This window comes from Podarcis cretensis, assembly GCF_951804945.1.
Source record: "Podarcis cretensis genome assembly, chromosome: 6".
NCBI lineage: Eukaryota > Metazoa > Chordata > Lepidosauria > Squamata > Lacertidae > Podarcis > Podarcis cretensis.
The window spans coordinates 66870034-66891822 of record NC_137175.1 but is presented as its reverse complement, the minus strand read 5'-3'; the positions used below and the strand labels follow the sequence as shown (position 1 = coordinate 66891822).

At 41.9% G+C, this 21789-nt stretch overlaps 1 protein-coding gene across 1 annotated transcript in view; it reads right to left on the bottom strand.

Moving 5' to 3' along the window:
• LOC307219355 (serine/threonine-protein kinase TNNI3K) overlaps positions 1-21789 on the bottom strand; it is a 139914-nt gene that overhangs the window by 98796 nt on the left and 19329 nt on the right. The window contains exons 7-11 of the mRNA XM_079982482.1: positions 13847-13945; positions 11695-11833; positions 3228-3372; positions 3024-3128; positions 340-434 (exon numbers count right to left, since the gene is read on the bottom strand). Coding sequence (XP_079838608.1) covers positions 340-434; positions 3024-3128; positions 3228-3372; positions 11695-11833; positions 13847-13945 — 583 coding nt within the window. The remainder of the gene's footprint in view (positions 1-339; positions 435-3023; positions 3129-3227; positions 3373-11694; positions 11834-13846; positions 13946-21789) is intronic.

Sequence of the window (21789 nt, the reverse complement as noted above, 5' to 3'; positions counted from 1 at the left end):
TATTTAGGGGAAAATGAGCATCTTCTGCTTTAGCAGTTCCATCAGAACCATGGGGGAAAGGTGCTAGAGAAGCCAACGGATGTCCTTTTTGGGTCTTGAACTAACATGGGAAATCACCCATAAGTTCCCACAATGGAAGTGGACTTGGAATAGCCATCTAGTGGCCCAATGGCAACAAGTGACACTCACAATTGTTTTGCTTGGTTTGTACAACGGCTTGTAAAAGGGGTAACATTTGCACTGCATGGGTGCTTGCAGAGCTGAGCAAAGAAGCTCCATTGTGCATGGCTTCTCCAAATGCCAACTCTACCTCTCTCACACAGACCTTCACAGTCTTACCTGTATGTCCATCTCTTCCTTGGTGGTTGAGACTCAACACATTTTGATCAAGGAGAAACTTGACTAGTTCTATGTTCTTGCCATAGGTACATGCACTACAATAGAAAAAAAACACCCTGTTTAAATCAAAAAGTCCCAGCTAATAAAACTGAATATAGGTAGTCAATAAATTATAAACATTGTAAATCGTATAAAAGCACCACAGAAAACTTTGTGTGTCTCAGGCCCCATCTACTCTTTTGTTTGCCCCATGATTCCAAGTCATGGGTCTGAGTTTTTCTTTTGTCCTGCCACTTTCTCCAGTGAAAACATGTTATTTATTACAGAATCTGAACAAACGTCAATCTGCAGAAAACCCGAACGTTTGTTCTGATCGAGTTGTAAACAGTGGGTTTTCCCAGGAAATGCAACAGGACTCTGGGACCCATGACTTGAAATAACAAATACGTAGGTGGGCCCTCAGAGAATGTTAGCCGCTTTGAGACTCCTTCAGGTAGTGATAAAGGGGGATATCAAATCCAAACTCTTCTCTTTTTCTTCTCTTCCTTCCAAGAGCCTTCATGTGACAGGTTGTGGGACAGCTCAGTCAGTAGAGCGCTAGACCAGGCATAGGCAAACTCGGCCCTCCAGCTGTTTTTGCACTACAATGCCCATCACCCCGACCACTGGTCCTGTTAGCTAGGGATCATGGGAGTTGTAGTCCAAAAATTACACCCTGCACTAGACTCTAAATCTTAAGGTTGTGGGTTTGAGCCCCACGTCGGGCAAGAAATTCCTGCATTGCAGGGGATTGGACCAGATTACCCTTGGGATTGGACCAGTTGACTCTTGGATAGTCCCTTCCAACTCTACAAATTTGTGATTCTATTATTCTGAAACCTGTGGTTTACAATGAGCAGACCAGGCCCTGCTCCAAGGGCCTTTGTTGAGCAAAATAAGAACCAGCTGAAAAGACCAAGGCTCCTCCAAGACCTACCTGGAAGTCAGCATAACACAGCAAAGATTTATGCATGTGCCCACCTGGAAACAGATCCAGTGGTACCTCAGGTTAAGTACTTAATTTGTTCTGGAGGTCCGTTCTTAACCTGAAACTGTTCTTAACCTGAAGCACCACTTTAGCTAATGGGGCCTCCCGCTGCCGCTGTGCAATTTCTGTTCTCATCCTGAAGCAAAGCTCTTAACCCGAGGTACTATTTCTGGGTTAGCGAAGTCTGTAACCTGAAGCGTTTGTAACCCAAGGTACCACTGTAGCTGTTCACCTGAGCCTTGAGTGTACACACATTTTTTAAACTGTTCATGTTACAGTTTTGTTCTAGGGGTTGTCATTTCAAACAGTGAAAATCAGGACAGAAAAGTCCAGGGAAATCCTGGACGTATGGCAATGCTACTAGCTGTGTCAGATATTGTTAGATTAGGAGGACAAGAAGCTGGTTGAGACATAGGAGAAAGCCTTCTGTGCTGGCCATGACCTGAGTGAAAAAATTACCTTGGGAGGACTGTTTGATCACCCTTTTTCATTCTGTTTCATTACCTGTCCACAGAGCATTTAATCTGCCAAATTTTTTTTTTTGGGGGGGTCTCTCTGCAGCTCTTTGTTTTGTAGAAAAGTCTTATACGCTGCACTTTTCTTGCTATTTATTTTGGGTGTTCATTGTTTGATTAATCCATGTTGGATTCTATTATTGTGTTTTTGAACATGAGCTCTGCAAATACTATGGAAGGGCTGAATATCAATATTTTTTAAATGGAGACATAAAGGTATTTCATATATACTACGTCTTGCCACCTTACTATTTTGCAGGGACTTTTGTAAGTTTCCAACTTTAAGCTCCTACACAAGAAACAGACAATTATAATAAATATTTGATTTCATGACACACTGATATCCTTCTTATATTATGTCTACGTAGCAGATGGTGGTAACAATGTTTTTTTGTGAAAATGCAAAGAATTCTTGTGGAAGCTTGATCATTTTAAGGAGGAAGCCAGAAAACTAAATTACAGATTTTATTGCCAGCACACTTCAATAAGAAATACTTCCCAGATGTTTGAAAGATCAAAATACATGTTACCATATTAATTACTATTTCCACAGCACAGTTAGTATTCAAAATGCTTTACAGGTTGCATTGTTCACATCCTCACACCCTTTACAGCTGAGGAAATGACTTTGAGGCTCCCACTGTATGTCATGCGGAGATTCTTTCCTCTGTGATTTTCTGTAACTCAAAGCAGCCTACCGTAAGTAGACTGTATCTGTGGGAAAAGACTGGAAAGGGAATGGCTCCTTTTCCAGATCAAAATTTGCTTCTCTATACTATTTTTTACCTCTGAAAAGAAAGTTATAGAGCAGCTTTGGGGACTCAAGTATTTCTTCTTCCTACAGGCATCTGGTTAGCCCAGGCATCCCCAAACTTGGCCCTCCAGATGTTTTGGGACTACAAGTCCCATCACGCCTAGCTAACAGGATCAGTGATCAGGGATGATGGGAATTGTAGTCCTAAAACAGTTGGGGGAGCAAGTTCGGGGATGCCTGGGTTAGCCACTGTGAGAGGTGGCTTGTTGACTAGTTGGGTTATTGGCTGATCCAGCAGAGGACCCAACACTTTCTGAGGCAGACTTCCTGTGCTGTAACCTTCTCAAGTGTGGGGGCAAAGCGGGCACAGGCATATAAAATGGCCTACCTGTGAAAGGCAGTTTCACTGAATATATTCTCCTTGGTGAGACTTTCTGTCCCTGAGAGTTGAATTAATTCCTTTACAACTTCGAACTTTCCATTGTAGCAAGCACTAAGGAGAAAAAGTGTCAGCTTAGTGTTTTTAAATAGTATGAGAAGATGAACCACAATGGAGGCCGAGCAGAACAGCCCTGCAGTGCTCATTACTCACAGGTGCAAAGGTGTGTCTCCATAAATATTAACCACATGGGGCTGGACTTCAAAATTACTTTGGAGCAAGAACTTGACGATATCATGGTGCCCAAATCGAGAGCAGAAATGTAGGGGAGCGTGGTCTTCATTGTCTTGAGCATTCACTGTCATTGAATCAGAGAGAGAGAGAGAGAGAGAGAGAGAGAGAGAGAGAGAGAAATTAGCAGGTCATCTTCAAAGAAAGCTTTCCTCACAGATCGCAGATGTGGCAGATAGCTCATGAACTATCAATTGGACCACCCGTGAGAATGAACCTGCTCAATCCACACCACATAATTCCAGCAGCAGAAGGTGCCTCCATAGCAAAGAGTTCTAAGCCGGCCCAGAAAAGGGAACCAAAAGTGAACTCTGCAGAGGAAGGCAAAATGCCCACAATGTAAACATACTCAAATCAAGATTAGGATCAGCTTGTGAATCTAATGTGGAGGGACATTTCCTTCAAACCCAAAAAAGAGCATACTCTGAGAACTTTAAGCAACACAATCCTCTTTGGAGGCATTTGGATCATGAAACTGGAGCAGAGGAAAGAGTTACACACACACTCTTATTTCCTCAGTAAAATGAAAACATTATTGGTTGACTCAGAGGCCTCCATGTTGTACACATGGACATATCACAGTTGTGGCAGGGGGAAATGAAGTTGGGAAACTGGAACAGGCAGCTACTCAATGCTTTGCTCCTTATCCAAATTGAGGCAGTTATCGATGGCTCCATTTGTTCTTTAAAATAATAATCAAGAAACCTGCCACAACATCTCGTTTGGCCAAGGCAAACACTCTAGCCACTGCAGCACCCTGACCCTCAAATATTTTGACTGACTGATAAAGCATTTGTACTCTGAAGCTGCTCCTTGATGCCATTTTCTTGTAATTGCTTAGATTGTAATCAGTTATTGCTGCAGCAATATTTATTGAATATCATGGTGAGGTTTTTCAGTCAAGGAAAATAAGAAAGCATTGTTGAATTAACGACCTTTTCAAAGAAACCTTGCTGCCTGTATATTAACAGTGCGGAGCAAAAATGATGATCCAAAAGGCAGGAATTAAAAGGAAACAAGCACCTGGGTTATTACAAAATGAATGAGAAAGCAAAGCTATTTGATATTAAGGAGCAATGTTCTGTGGCATGGAAAATCCAGACCTACTTTGAAATACATTAATACTGTTACTGCAGATCAACAGTAAAACAAAAGTACCAAGAGCAATTTCAAATACTTATTTGAATCGTGGGGCGTGGTATGGGGGAGGGATGAACATGAGGATGGAAGGAAGCATATAAAAACAAGAAGTGAAAGAGATTCACCATCTCTGTAGATGTTGGTGGGGAATCTTCATTGGGAAACATTCTCCTCCATTGCCTTCTATCCCACAACTCCTAAAAGCCTTTCTGGAGAGTGACCCCCTGTGTGGGACCCAGGTGACTGTTGGATGAGGGGTGAATTGATGAAATCAGACAGAGGCATCTTGTGTGAGCAGAGTTATGCAAGGCCTTGTGCTCTTGGTACTCGAGATCTCAGTTAGAAGCTGTAATTGCTGCACAGATTAACCTCACTGGCTACTGTATTCATCCCAGGGGCTACATTCTCTCATGGACAAACGTATGCAGTCCACATTCCAATAGTGGGTAGGGAGGGGGCAGAGAAAAATGGTGGGAAGATCAATAGACGTGATACTTAAAGGTAAAGGGACCCCTGACCATTAGGTCCAGTCATGACCAACTCTGGGGTTGCGGTGCTCATCTCGCTTTATTGGCCGAGGGAGCCGGTGTACAGCTTCCGGGTCATGTGGCCAGCATGACTAAGCCGCTTCTGGCGAACCAGAGCAGTGCATGGAAATGCCGTTTACCTTCCCGCCAGAGTGGTACCTATTTATCTACTTGCACTTTGACATGCTTTCGAACTGCTAGGTGGGCAGGAGGTGGGACTGAGCAATGGGAGCTCACCCCGGTGCGGGGATTCGAACCACCGACCTTCTGATCAGCAAGTCCTAGGCTCTGTGGTTTAACCCACAGTGCCACCCACGTGATACTTATCTTTCTACAATAGGTGAAATTTCAACCTCAGAAAAGTTAGAGAGTTCTACACACACAAACACAAACACACAATTGCATCCAGGCAAGCCAGAGACATTATCCCAGTTCAAATGACACCTTCCAGCCATGCAAAAGAACTCAAGGAGGGTGTGGAGCAGAGATTGTGAGGGATGTGGCCTGAGCAGAGTCCCAAGGGCTGGCTAGAGGGGCTCAGAGGACCACATTCAGCCCCTTGGTCCCGAGGCTCCCCCCCCTTTACCCTAGTCTTCAGCAGTTGACAGCTCACAAGGCAACTCCCCCAAATATAAACAAGTGAGAAGTCTAATTTCGTGATCAAATGTCACATTCAAAACGTTATGAAACTGGGAATTTCAAATAGTCACAACTCTTTGCTTCAGTCCCAATGAAAACTGCCCATGAATCCCTTTTTGATTGAAGGCAAAAAGGTGTCTAGCTCTCAGTAGAATACAATCCCAGAACTGTCTATCTTTCTCTCTTGCGTACAATTCTCCATGAAAGGCATATTGACATGTGATGGAACGGTCTAACCAGTAATAATATGGATGCATTACTTATTAGCATCAGTGTGAGCTCATCACAGCATATATCCTGCATGTACTCCATCATTTATAGAAGGAGATACTTCAAAAATGTTTTAGAGAGAATTTTAAAGCAGTGCATTGGCATAGCTCTTGCATCTTGATACCCGTAAAACCAGTTGCCTTAGTTACCAGGAGTAAAAAGTGTAGAAGGCAAAAGGAACAGAAAGAGTGAGGGGCGAGGGAATGAATATAGTTAAAATGCTTCTTAAAAACAGCTAATCCTACCAAAGGTTTGATTCAAATAACAAGGCCTCAAAGAAGTGTTACTTCCAAGTATTTTTTTAAAAATAAAAAATCCATCTATGCCAATAATCTGGCAATAAGTGTGCATCAAAGGATTTGGAGTGCTGCCCACAGTTCTTTGCTGGATTCACGCATTATTTCAGTTGGCAGCCAATGTCCCAGGTGCACTTTTGAAAACCTCCGGTCTTTGACATATTTGCTTATATGAAAGATGAAGCAGGTGAGCAAAAAAAATATGCAATTCATAACGGATTTCCATTTTAGCAGCATATTCTGCATAATATTCCTAGTGTAAAAGTCATCAGGAGGAAATCAGGCAAGGGACATGGGACAGGGTGCATAATATTTCTTGCTGCTGTGCCTACCTGTTTGCATAAGGAAAATCTTAGCTGAGAGCCGTTTGTATGGGTGAGGAAAAGCAAATGATGGGCTGGATGTGAATGGCATAATAAATGAATTCATATAGCCTGGATGGCAATCAGGTTAAAAAAGACTTGGTGAGAATAGCTCTGATGGGTATAATACGATCTTATACTGGGAGGCAATAGGAAGTGGTAATGGATGTTGCTCATTGTTGTTGTTGTTTAGTCAATTAGTCGTGTCCGAATCTTCGTGACCCCACGGACCAGAGCATGCCAGGCACTCCTGTCTTCCACTGCCTCCCGGAGTTTGGTCAAATTAATGTTGGTCGCTTCTGTAACACTGTCCAACCATCTCGTCCTCTGTTGTCCCCTTCTCCTTGTGCCCTCAATCTTACCCAACATCAGAGTTTTTTCCAGAGTCTTCTCTTCTCATGAGGTGGCCAAAGTATTGGAGCCTCAGCTTCAGGATCTGTCCTTCCTGTGAGCACTCAGGGCTGATTTCCTTCAGAATTGATAGGTTTGATCTTTTTGCAGTCCATGGGACTCTCAAGAGTCTCCTCTAGCACCACAATTCAAAATCATCAATTCTCCAGTGATCATCCTTCTTTGTGGTCCAGCTCTCACTTCCATACATCACTACTGGGAAAACCATAGCTTCAGCTATACATATCTTTGTTGACAAAGTAATGTCTCTGCTTTTTGAGATGCTGTCTAGATTTATCATAGCTTCTCTCCCAAGAAGCAGGCATCTTCTTGGGTAAACCACCAATAGGGGGTGCCCTATGACTTACATCAAATAGGGGCACCCTGAGGGGGGTCTCCATAGGGGCTGTGACATGGTCCTAGCCAATGGCCAGGCTTCAGACAGGATTCACACCTTGGATCCCTTTAACAGGATACCCTAACTGAGGAGGGGCAGGCGAACACTACAACCTCCCCTCCATACAAAGGCTTACCCAATGCCTAACCACCATACTGTCACTGTGTTTGAAGCAGATGCACACTACACCTAATGATGTACAGGAACAAACCTTGGGGCCATACATTGATATTCCCCCACCCATTACCTGTAGATCACAAGTGATCCGTATTCAAAATCTGCCAGCACTAAAAATGGGTAGATAAGGGATTGGAGGAATGGGGGACATACCTGATATATGCCATACAGGGTTTACAGAGAAGGTGGGTTGGGAGGGGGGCCTCAAATGAGCTCAAGGCTCATTCTGAAACACACATTTTCTCAGTAAAATGTGAGACGGATTATAAAAACATTGGAAGCATTCCCAAAGATCCTCTTCTCCAACTCTGTAACTCACACCAGTTCTTGTGGATAGCCCCAGGGTGAGAGGGAGAATGTAGCAGGTAAAGACTGTTTGACTCACTTGCTCTTTGTCTCTGACACTGATATGAGACCTAATATGACCCTGAGCATGGAACTACTTCGGGCAAGCAATGTCCGAATTGAAGTCTGTGACATGCTCAAGGAAACACAGAAAGAAAGAAAGAAAGAAAGAAAAAAGAGGATAAGAATCTTTCAAGAAATATTCCAATTTACTATTGGACTCCCCACACAGTAAAGATTTTAAACATGAAACAGTGCTGGCAGCATCTGACCTTAACTTGAGAGAGTTCCTATTGTGTATGAATAAGACAGCCTGCTGTTGTATAATGGATTTTACAAAATCCAATATTGAGCTAAACAGTGACATTATAGTGCACTCCACTTACAACATGTGGGGTTACAAGAGACAGCTGGTTTTGGCAAATAAGAGCAGTCAAATGTGTCATAGATGGAAATGAATAAGGTGACTGTTCCTTCTGACCATCACAGGAAAACTAAATTTGCACCACCACGTCAGATATGAGACGTTTGCTGCACATATTTTTAAAATAATTAAGACTTCTGGATTTTTGTTCTGATTTCTTTTATAACCCTCCACCCATAAATTAATGAGATTGAATGGATTTATAAGTGAACATATTGTGCAAATGACACATGCTGGAAATAAACTGATCTCTGCCCATATGCGGTATTATTTTTGAAAAGAGAATTTTTTAGCCCCAGGGAGCGGGGTTCAGTCATTCCCCATCTGGAGAATTAGTCTGGCCATTTAATATCCATATCTGAGCATCCAAATCTTACCCACAGAGCTTCTGCAAGTGAAGAACCACCTGACGTCTATATGTCTGTGGTTTACTAATAAACACAACTGTACTTGGTCTAACTGCTGCAGATGGGTTTGGAAAATGCAGTTGAATAGTGACTTCACACACCAAGATGCTTTGCATTGACGTTGACATGCAAAGGAATGGATGCTATAAATGATTCAGTGTGCAGAGGCAGTTGACTAGGCCTACATTTCTAGCACACAAGAACTTTTGTTTGTCACTCTGTATTGTCACTCTGTGGGGAGTAAAATACATTTCCCAGAATTCTTTGGGGAAATACATTTCCCAGAATACTTTGGGGAAAGTCATGTGTTTTGAATGTATGGTATGTATACACAGCCATAGAGTAGAGGTTGCAGACCTGCCCTTATCACAGAGCAATGTTCCCCCAAAGAGCACCCTCCACATTGGGGGACAGAAACCACCCATGGCAGAAATAAACCTTTGAGCCACTGTTGAGAGAAGCAGGTTTCCCCCCCTCTTCATAACTTGCAAGGCCTTGCAGTGACAAAGAAGCTTGTGACAGTCTCCTTCTTGACTCCATTTCAAGTGGAAGAAAGAAGGGAAAACCTTGACACTACCTTTCATTGTGCAAATGTTTAGCCACATTTGACAGCATTTTGACCTTTTTGTTCTGCCTCAACAGCCACTAGTCCTCTCCCTTGGCTTCCGTGACCTGAAGTCTGGCTCTAAATGGCTGACCAGTCAAAACATGCTATACCGGATAGGTCAAAAGTACAGAGAGGCAACATGTGGTTGCGTTTCAGAGGACGCTTTCAAAACAGCTTGAGCTAATTGTAAATAATGAATTATTTTTTCCTTCTTTAATGCTTGCAACTCTATCCTCAGTTGCCATGGAGATTTGAAGTTTCAAAATGTGCCACTTTGAGGCTAAGACATTTTCGGCTTCCAGGTTCTCTGCTGCTCTCTCCCTTTCCCAAGAAGATACAGATTTTAAAATAAATCATCTGTAGCGGTGTCCTGATTTCCTCTTCTTTAAGAATAAATTAACTTGCTGATAACAAGTCCTTTTCTGCTTTGTATGGTAGGTGCACATACCACTTCTTTTCCCCAGCCCCCAGTATTATAATTAGATTGGTTCGGTGCACACACATCAAGCTGTAAATATCAAGGGCTCTCAGTGGGGAAAAAGAGAGAGAATTACTTACAAATCTGAGTCATGCTGCTTCTACACTTTTTTATGAGGGAGTAGGAGGTATGTAACACTGTCATGACTCACAGAGAATATGTTAAATTTACTCTGGCAGGCACTGTTGAGTAGAGTGTGTTGTGCGTTTGTGTAGACCAATTTCCATTGCACTCTGACACTAGCAGGGTGATTACCTGTGGAAACAACCAATGTGAGGAATGAGGCCAATGCTTCTAGGCTATGTATGAAAAAACAGATAAAATGTCCGTCCCCTCCCAAAAAAGTAAGTGTCATGTGGACCAATGCATTTTGTATTGGTCCAGAATTTACTAAGCAAGAGGGGGGATGGAGCTGCAGGCTAGTCATCTCAGGAGTGGCCAAAATCCTTAGTGGGCAAGGTGGTTGACAGCAGAGTTGCCTCCCCCCCCCAGCACAATCCCTATGCCTTCAAACTGCTTCAGTGACAGGCAGGCAATCGATAAGTCAAAGTTTACCATCACTACACCCCCTTTCTAGGGAACGTTACGTTGGATGAATGTTGACCAGGTATATGGCTGTTAATGGCACAACACCCCTTCTGATAGGAGAACAGTAGTCATAGGAATCTGCCCCAAAGTATTCTGTTCCCTTAAATCATTCTACTAGTTATTTCGTGTTGCCTGGAATTACCTCCCAGACCACATGTTGAGTGGCACCTGTGTTTCTTGCTTCAAATCTTTCATCAAAAGTGGGACTTCCAAGGGAGGAACATGGCGGACTGAACACTTTTTTGTTGGCAGGTTGCCGATGGAGATAATTGTGTGGTGATTGATGGTAGCCAAGCATAAATCTTGCTTACTGAATTCACTCTGGCGATAAGAGTGAACAGGGAATTAACCTCCGGTGCTCTGAAAAAGCACCAGGAGACTGAGAAGTTTTCAGCTCCTGGGAACTCGGGTGGGGGGTAACTGAATTATGAGCGGAGGAATCGACATCTTGCCAAAAAGCCAAGTAAGAGAGCTGGCGGGCATGAAGTCTGCAGAAGCCTCTGTCTCTTAATTCTCCGAGACAGTTGTAATTTGTGACTGAGAGGTTTCTCTGTCTGCTGGTAGAAATTCACATCTGGTGTGCGAGCTACTTTCTGGCTTTAAGAAGAGTTGATCGTTAAAAGGCTGAAGGCAGAACAATAAGCATGCTCTAGTTGTTTGAGCCAAGGAAGTTTTAAATGATCAAGAGAGTTCAGAGTACTAAGAATTTTCATTTTCTTTATTTTTAATTATCTGTTTTCTCAGTGAAAGTGTTGCCTTCAAATCAAAAGTAATTTTGCCACATCATACTTCCTCCATGGGAACGGAATGTGTTTTGAGAAGAGCTAATGCTGTGAATGTCTAAAGGTGGAGATGGGAGATATGATGAGACTGAATTGTTAATAAGATCAAGAACATTTGGTATGGAAAATATGTCATTGGACATTCCACTGACTGTTGATACCCTTCAGGAAATGGGGGAGAAAGGAAGAGAGAATACGAATATAAACCAAGAGGTTTGAGAGGTCAGAAACCCTGAAGTTCACAAACTGGTTTGAAATAACAATTTAAATTATGGGCTGGCAGGTAAGGTGGGAGAGTAAAGAGTCATGCCACTGACCAACAGAGAGATGGGTGAGGTAGCAGAGAAGTCTACAGGGGAGAACCAGCAGAAGGACCAGATTGGCTCTACCAATGCACCTGTGAAGTGCTGACTCCCCAGCTCTCTTCCTTTCCTGTCCAGTAAGCAGCAATGATGCTGTTGCCAAAAGACCAGGTGTGCCGTGATACCCCCCACTCACTGGCCGCTTCTGGTTGCAGGACTCTAAAACAGAACCTCAGTGTTATGTTTCTGACAACTTACCATCAGCCTTGGTGCCCTCCTCTAACAGAAGTTTTGCAATGTTGAGAAATCCTTTTGCTGAAGCCAAATGAAGGGGCCTGTCTCCAACTTCTCCACTGACGTTCACATCAGCACCAAATTTCAGCAGGAGTCGGGTTACCTATCAACATGGAATTAAAATGGTAAGCAATGTTAGTGTTTTTTATGAAATCACAGGACAATATATATAGGCTGTATACCTCAGCTTTTGAAAATTGTGATTTGTGTAACATCCAGAACATGTTATATCTATCCACCATCATGAGAACAAGGCCTGTATTTATAATTAAATTGTATGTTGATAGAATACTTGCTTTGCAGCATCAGTTGCAGTTCTGTTTCAGAAATGCTGCAGATGGTAAGAGGATGGAAACAGCTACAAGCCTATTAATTTAACTGACCCGAGTAACAAAATAAAGTAAAATGCCCATGAATTAGATACGTCCAGGCTATAGGCTCCCCCCCGAAAGCTGAAACCCTTATCACAAAAGCACCATATGCATTTTAGCATAATTTTTACAAAACTGTGACTATTTGTTGAAAAGCAACATACCAAAATAAACCAGCTTTTCAGCCTTTCACATGGAGGGATAAAAGGATGAAAAAAAACACACACACTTGTACATACCATTACTGAATGCATTATTATAATATTTTCACCTGTTTCATTGGACACACTCTCCAAATCATTTTTGGAAACCATTCTCCACCTTCATCTAAGTAGTGTAATGAAATGGAAAATATATCCCACCTGGGGTCAGCATCTTCCGGCTTAGACTAAAACTCACACCTCAACAGGAATCTGTCTCCACCTAACCCTTATTTTGGTACATAGGGGAGCACAGGCAGTCAAGCAGCCATCCCATGAAATTAAGCCAAGGGCCACATGCTGTCTTCGGATGAGATAATCTAAACAGTCCACTGAGGCAACAGTATTTTAAGAACCACAAAAGGAACAGAATGCAACTTCAGGGGAGCACCTCAAAATTCATTGCTTAGCCTCAAAAGATTTGGGGGTCATGAACCCTTGCTTGTCTGGAGCACTTAGGACAATATCTAAGAGTTGGGCCCCAGGATCCCCTAATAACACTGCAAAAAAAACAAAAAAAACAACAACTCTGAGGAAGTCTTCAGTACATGCATACGTAAACCCAAACCAGCACTGATATAATGTGTTGCCTCCAGTATTAATTCTACTCAGCAGACTCACTGAAATCAATAGATATGACTGACTTAGGTTGATCAATTACAACGGGTTTTCTCTGAGTACAACTTAGTTTGATGTCAACCAAAGGTACTGTTAAACCTGGTAACATTCTGCAATAGTTTAGCATGTCTTTTTCAAAACATAAATGGACTCATATAACTCTCCTTTGCACAAGTGTTATGTATTTGATGCAAACCAGTGTTGCAGCTGTGTGGAAAATGAGCTTTATCACTTCAGCATATGTTGTTCCGATCACTGGTATGCTGATAATGAGCTGGGGGGGGGGGTCCTCTCTCTGGAAGATGTGAGAATAGCAAAGTGAGGTTGAGTTCTTACATGTTCACCATTTGATGAACATAACATGAAATGATGGTGGATGAAGCAGCCATTACAGATTAAATTCTATGGACAGACTGCTTGTTTCATTTTATAGCATCCCAAACACAATGTTTCCTGTGACGGCTTTCAAGTATCAGTTGTGAGTTGAATGGTGTGTTATCAAATTCTGCACACTCATGGGTAATCTAAACCTGGCTTGAGACTACTGGCAACTGATATGTAGCCTGTTCACACATTCATATATATCACTTGTCCCCCCCCCCTCTCTCTCTCCCATTGTTTGATTACTCAAAACCTGATGACTTGCGGTTGAATCAATGAACAGTCTCCATTGAAAAGAGCTTTTTAAAAAAGCTGACATTGCGTGATGCAAAGGCTCTGTATTTGATCATTCCTTTGCATTGCTTCATTCGCATAGGCCATCACCATGTGTGAATGTGTGAACCACTTCACTATTTCTATACCTTTTATGCATGTGTGGACAAAGCCTGAGCTTGCTTCTGTCTCTCCTCACCATGTAGCAGGGCGTCTTATACATTGCACATAAAGTTCTCCATCTGAGACCACACATTGCCAGTTTTTCCATACCTGTTCATGACCATAGTGTGCTGCAATATGTAAAGGGGAGAAAAAAACTGCATCTTGCACGTTGACGTATGCCCCATGTTGCAGAAGAATATCAACAGCCTAGAAGGGAGGAGGGAAATGAAATATTCCTATTAGAAGTGTGGCAACAAAGTCACTTTGTACAAACTTGCTCTGCCATGTTACAGCTACATTTCATATACATTGCAATGGGACATTGAGTGAATGTTGCATGTCAACTGCGTTGCCCCAGAAATGCATCTGGAAGTATATTTCCTGACAAAAGAACTAAATTGTGAAAGCAGGATCTCTGAATTGATTGACAAAGGATAGGTACAAACCTCCCCCCCCCCGCACTTCAAAGTTCAAGCACAAACAGGAACAAACACATTCTTATAAAAAGTACATAATATATATTTTAATTAAAAGTGCACACAGCTAATTTGCAAAACACAATTCCTTCCAAACACAAAAGCTTGTCTATGTTTTGGAAGATGAGGAGCCTTCCATTTAAATAAATCATCCAAGGACGTTTCTTTCCAACATAACACTCATATTCAGTGAGAAGGTCGATTGTTCAGTCAAAACAGCTCTAAACTATGCATCATTTGCTTGCTAAACAATGATCAAAATTGAAGTGTCAATGAGACTGCTTTGAAATATTTATTAAAAAAATGAATGTACTACTTTCTTTGAAAGCCGAAGAGCTTTTTATATCCACCAAGTGCTAATGCCAAAAGCAGGACTCCTATACAATTGTCAAATCAACTGGGAGTGTTCAGTGGATTGTATCTAGAACATTGAAAGCTTGGGCTGCAGAAACTTATGAAATTCTACAGCCAAAGCAGGTGGCTGATCCAATGGCACTAATTCATTATATTCGATCATCTCAAGGTGCTTTATTAAATGCTACCCCCCCCCCATTAGCAAAGATTTTTTCAAAAAACTATATTTCTCTAATTTACCATCTTCAGAGGTTATCAGCTCCTACCTTAGACTGCTCTTCCAATCTTAAAATAAATTTAAATAACTCTAAAGAAAAGTGATAGATGGCATGACCTAGCTCAGGGTGGTCCAAGGCGCAGATTGTGGGCTGTATGCAGCCCTCAAGGCCTTTTTCTGGGCGGCCCTTGCTGAGTACCAAAGCTGCAGGGAACTAACACCATGAAAACCTTGCCCTGGTTTGCTTGCAACCACTGAAGGCTGCCCATCCCAACTGTGGCTGAGAATCCTCCTCAGAGTGGGATGAGGAGAGAGAAAGATGGATGGGGGAGGGAAAAAAGAAGAGAAGAAATAGGCAGTTTCTCCAGCCAAGTCAGCATTAGGAGAGGATTCCTAACAGCCTAGGGAGAGTGAGTGTGCATGCACGGGGGGGGGGGGGGGGGGTGTTGCATCTATTGGTGGCAATGGCAGTGCTGGAAGTGCCAAAGGAGGAGAGAAGGGGGGGGGGAGGAAAAAAAGCAGAGTGGGACTTCTCTAATCTGTCCAGCAGCAGCAGCAGCAGGCTGTTTGTTAGCACGTCCTTTTCCTGTCTCTTCCCTCTCTCCCACCCCACCAAGAGCCACTAATAATTCCCTTGCTTTCCTGCCCAGAGTCCTGCCTGCATCCAGCAATTTCCCTCACAATCGTCAGCTTCCTTGTTTTTGGATCTTTTTGGTCACTTTTTATATATATAAAAGAAAGAATGGCTCTGATCTGTTTGATAAATAAATATATTACGTATGTGTGTGGGGTGTGTGTGTGTGTGTGTGTGTGTGTGTGTGTAATATTAACTATATTGCAAACATTTTAATTTATGATATGGGCATTTAATTCAGTGTGTGGCTCCTGGGTTCTGTGTCAAAGTACTCTTGCGGCCCACTTGGTCCGAGTGGTTGGACCGCCCTGATCTAGCCAAAGTTAAGCATTTTACAGGCACTTTTATTCATCCCGCTGAAACCAATGAGACTTTAAAATGCTAACCTTCGGCTATGGCATCCCCACCATAAGACCTGGTTCCCTCATGTTACCATTCCAATTACTTGTTTCTATTTCACCAGACAGGTGCTCCAAGCCAGTTTCCCTGCTATCCAGTTTAACATACACAAACAGCTGTTCTCAAAAAGAGCCCAGAATGCAGTTTCCATGTTAATTGGGTCCCCGGAAACCAGGCTTTCAATACAATCCAGTTTCCTTTCACCTAACAAATTTCTCTTATTATAAATATGGCCTTTGCTCCTTCCTCATTGGTGGTTTTGTTAATACTTCTTCGTGGAGGGCGAGATCAAAAGCCTTTGAAGCAAATTATGTCCACTTCCACAAGAGATCATCAGTTAAGGCTTATTTAAGGGTTACAGTGTGTGTCAACAAATGCCGCCTAAGATAAACTAAGGATTTTCTCTCACGGGCAAGGGTAACAGATAAGAATTCGTCTAACAAAATTTAATCAATTATTATTGACTTTCTAGCAGGTGAAATTAAAATGAGAAAGACAGCTTCGACAATTAAGCCATACATATGAGCAAAAGCCACTCTATATTGCTGGGTTAACACATCTCAGGAATCTCTTAGATGCTTTTCTGAACTTTTTTTTTTTTTTAATTAAGTCATTCAACCCCAAACACAATGAAGTCTGAGCACTGGCCTAATTCTTTCCAATTTACTAGATACTGATACAATCAGTCATGTCCTCTAGATATGATTTGCTCAAAAACTGGCAAGATTTGTTAACTCCTTGAAGCTCTAGAAGAATTTCATACTGAGATAGCCATCAAATAAGACAAAGGGATGATTAAACTGTTGTGAAACTGGCTACCTCACAAATAAGAGATATAGTGAATGGAATTATTTTCCGCAGAACAAAGTCTGATGAAATGTTACATGTAATCTGTCTTCTTGGGTAGAGGAAGGCATAGACATGCAATTAAGAAATGGTCTGTGTATATGTGATTAGCAGATCTCAAGGGAAGTGCTTTAAATAAATACAATTATGCTAAGGATAATTTCACTATCGAAAGATCCAGACCCTTGAAGTGTCCCTATTTTCCAGGTACAGTGGTACCTCTAGTTACAAACTTAATTTGTTCTGGAGGTCCGTTCTTAACCCGAAACTGTTCTTAACTAGAGGCGTGCTTTCGCTAATGGGGCCTCTTGCTACCGCTGCGCCGCCAGCACACGATTTCCGTTCCCATCCTGGGGCAAAGTTCTCAACTCAATGTAACTCTTCCAGGTTAGCAGAGTTTGTAACCTGAAGCGTTTGTAACCTGAGGCGTTTGTAACTTGAGGTACCACTATACAGTCCCGGATTTACAGAACCCTTCCTTTTTCTGATTTGATCCCGGAATGTCCCGCTTTTCCTTAGGATGTCCTTTTCATCAGAAATGTTGGAGGGTATGGAGTTATGCGACCCCTGAGCAAAGGAGATAAGTAACTATACAACTTTTAGAAGACATATGAAGGCAGCCCTGTTTCTTAATGTTTAATGCTTTATGTTTTTATATAAATTGGAAGCCACCCAGATTGGCTGGGGCAACCCAGTCATATGGATGGGGTATATATAATAAAATGGTGATGGTGGTGGAATGGGACTCTATTTTCATCAAAGTAATGTTGGAGGGTGTGCTAAATACTGAAAAATATATTGAAGAATGCTCTTCCGGTCCATTATCATTGGCATCTGAGGCAATTTTGTTATGGAATTTGTCTTTGGGCCAACCACAAGATTTTTTTTTTGAGCAAATATCAGCACATAGTTGAACTGCATATCTTTCAGATACCTTGATTTCAACATTATTATAAACATTTCACATCATTCTCATGAATAACTGAGTTGCATGTGGAAGTTATTATTGATAGTCCACCAGGGGTCAGCAAACTTTTTCAGCAGAGGGCCGGTCCACTGTCCCTCAGACCTTGTGGGGGGCCGGACTATATTTTGGGGGAAGGGAATGAACAAATTCCTATGCCCCACAAATAACCCAGAGATGCATTTTAAGTAAAAGGACACATTCTACTCATGTAAAAACACACTGATTACCCAGGGGTGGATTTAGAAGGCGATTGGGCCAGATCCGGCCCCCTGGCCTTAGTTTCCCTACCCATGCACTAAACCATTCAATAGCCTCTACACAGTGGTGGAGGAAGGGGTGCAGGGGGTGGGGTGCGGTGTGCCCCGGGTGTCATCACTGGGGGGTGTGACAAAATGAGGGTTTTTTTATTTAAAAAATGGTCTCATGAAACTTTTTGGGAGTGATGTGGTGGCTTAGGCACCTGCAGTTTCTGCACTGCCTGAAATGGCAGCGTGGGACTTGCGTCTGCCTACTGCCTCTCCCTCAGCTGCCCTATTCACCCATCCCCCATGGGCAGCTCGCCCTGCCCCCATGGACACGGATCACCCAGCCCCCAGGCCACGCCCCCGCACCAGGCACCCGAGCGGCTAGCTATGCCGCTGCCTCTACAAGCCCATTATACTAAACCTACAGACAAATACTGCAGTGCCAGCTTCCCATGTATTGCCATCTATGGGCTGAAAAATAATATTCAGGCACAGATGTCTTGTGAACATGTATTTTTAAGAAGACAGCTGGTAGAGTTGTGCCTGGTGAAATCCAGGCTTAGGTCTGTGCATTAACAGATGAACCAACAAACCACATTCTCTAATGTAAGCACATCTAACGTCAAATTGCAGGGAAGATGAAATATTTATGCCCAAGACTAGTGCAACTGAATCAGAATGCCAGAGAGATTGAAGAGCATCAACTTCATAGCACTGATTGCTAAAGTGATTTAAAGAACTGTGCCAAGACCACCTCCTAGACTTGGAGTGCAAGGGGGAATGGATAGTGCAAAGCTGGTTTGCCTATTCAGAAATTACATTGATTCATTGTTGTTGTTTTTTGCCTGGTTGATGCTTTCTAAAGCAATTGCCAGGGTTAACAATATGGATACCAACCAGCTAGGTCATTACGCTGGGAAGCAGTCAGCAGAATGATTTGATCAGGCTGAGAAACGAACAGCCAAAAGCTTTATAATACTAGAAATCCTATTGGGCCCTTCAGTCATCTGACCCCTTTTGAGATGGCTACTGCAGTAGTACATAACAATGAATAGTGCTGAAGCTTAGCAAGCAGCAGGGCAGAAGTTCTGTTTTGATGGAGAAGAAATGAACACACCTGGTTCTGCAGCTAGAATACCTAGAGATCTGTATACCTGACATGGAGGTATCCAGTGGTGGTCAGGGTCAGATATGAGGGTGGAAGTTCAGGACCACACTAAGCAGATTGTGCAAGGGCTCATCACACTTCTCAAAAGCAGCAGGCATGGCTCACATTTTGAACTACATGTACAAGTAATACACATTCCATGTAAAGTGCTCCCATCACAAACAACCATAAAGACTGCACTGCTGGAGAACTCAACTACATTTCTAACAAACTAGCATAGGAACTTATTTAATATCTCTTTATTTCAATTAAAGCAGGCATTACCAAAACAATTTAGATCCTTCTCATGGGAGGGAAAATGTTAGCAGTCCCATATATATTAATGTGATCTTCTGCAAAATAAGCTGTTTAACGTAGAATAATTCTCGAAAGACCAGCAGTTTCAAATTTATAAGGGGGAAGGGGAAGTAATGGCAAAGCTCACATTTTGAATGTGTAAGTATTCGAATCAAACTTATCAACTAAATCAAATGAGACAGACAAAATGCGTCCTTCCATCAGAAATGGGCTTTGTAGTAATTTGTCTATCACCAAAAGGAATAACAACATGTATTTTACAAACTGGAATTAAAATAATCCTTGCACAAATGGAGCACATTTAGTGCAATGATGAAAAGAGTTACATATGCTCACTGGGAATTATATCCCATAATCTTTTTCAGGCTTTTTGTCCTTTTTCAAATTGGAAATAAGTTACTGGACTGCAGCTTCTGCACAGCAAGAGATATGCCCCGTGGCACACTTTACATTTGCCATGGCTTCTCCAACATCCACCCTTACACAGAGCAGTAGCATTTACAAAAAAACAAAACAAAACAAAACACAACTTATATGGAGTACCTGATGTCAGACACAATAGGCTAGAAAGAGAGTCCATAGGCTAGAAAATTAGGCAGAAGTAGGAAACAGAAGTACACTAAAGGTGAGGGAGAAACACTAGCTATTTATGAACCCAGGGATTCCTATAGCTTGGCGTCCAAACAACTCATTCATCCATGACATGGACTCATTTGTCCATGCTGACTTCACTCATTGGCTAAAAACAATGAAATCATACCCTCCCAACAGTTCTTAGATGAAAATAGGGACATTCTATTCTACATAGGAAGCTTCTCCTGTGTTTGATCTCCTGTGTCCATATAGGTCATATGCACATCAACATTGGTCACCTTGAGCCAATTACCGTACATCCGCTCAGCCTCACCTCTTTCACAGGGCTTTTGTAAAGAAAAAAATGTGTGAGGGAAGGGATCATGTACAACACCTTCAACAGATAAATGGAATGAAATAAAAATTTAGCTCTAATGTAAGCTGCACTGAGTTTCTGTTGGGGGAAAAGGTGGGATATAAAATAATAATAATAATAATAATAATAATGATAATAATAATAATGGAAACTGAGAATGACCAGGAACATACCTATTATAAATCCTATTGAACTCAGTATGACTTAGTTCTGAGAGAAAAAAATTGTTAGGATTGCAGTGTAAGACTGCACATTCTTTACCATGTTACCTGGGAGTAAGCTCCATGGAATACAGACTTACTTCTGAGTAGACATGTAAAAGCTTGCAGTGTAAGACTCCATTTACAATAAAGGAATAAACAATCCACATGTTTACTTAAAATGGCTGGCTAGTGAAGCCTTGCGATTCCAGACTTTAAAGCGGAGTGGTTACATTTTCCTTCAAAACTATATACCAGCCTCACTATTTTTTTTTTTCATTTGGTGCACACATTTTCAGTATAAGCAGGACTCCATTTTTTACACACATATACACAGAGCAAAGAAATGGAGGGCAGGAAAACGGAAAACTGGGATACTGAGGGATCAAATAAAAAACCAGGATGTGTTCTGTAATTTTGGGACGGTCTCTGGAAAATCGAGACACTTGGAGGGTATGGGAAAGGTAGGGGTAGCGAGACTGGCTCATCTCACAGAAATATCGTAGAAATCTGATGACACATTTTTCTTTAAAACATTTCTTTCAGGAAAGAAAGCTCAGGATTTGGGCCCCTTGTAGGCATGGATAGTGGTGCAATTGCTCCAGCTGCAGCATAATAATCTGGCCATGGTTTTTGTGTTTTCTAATATTGCAGATGTGGAGACTGAGGTTGAGAGAGAGCAACTTGCCAGCTATTGAGTGAAGGGCACGGGCAGGATTCAAACCAGGGACTCCTAGATTTACAGATCAGCCTCTTTGCTACTACACAACAGCGAGGTACTGATCATAAATGGTGGTGATTTTTTAAAAAATAAATGAGCAAGGAGTCTTTGAACTTGACTAAGTTGTAGGCTTCAGATTCTGTTCTTTGGGAGGACAGCTTAAATGGGATTTGGAAAACAAAACTGAAGCAGGGCAGTAGGAAGGCCAGAGGGCCAGAATTTCAAAATAAGGTCTGTAGTCTATAACATCTTCTCTCTGTAGGATGTAATGAAGTTAATTGCTTTTATTAAAAGCCCTGAAAGCAGAAAAGGTAAATTAGAGCTCATCTTGCTATAGTTTTAATGAAACATCATGTATAATTGGGTCAATTTTTCCCCCTTCAAGCAATCTATCAGCAATTAAAAATTAAAGAACTCAAACTTGTACATCGAAAGATCTATTCAGAACCTGGGAGTTGCAAATTAATCTGTCTAGTTATCCAGAAATCAAAATTTATTAGCAGAACCCACACTTCTTCACTAATTATGCTTTAGCAAAGGTGAAATCATGGTGATGAGTTGTAAAGATTCTGAATGGA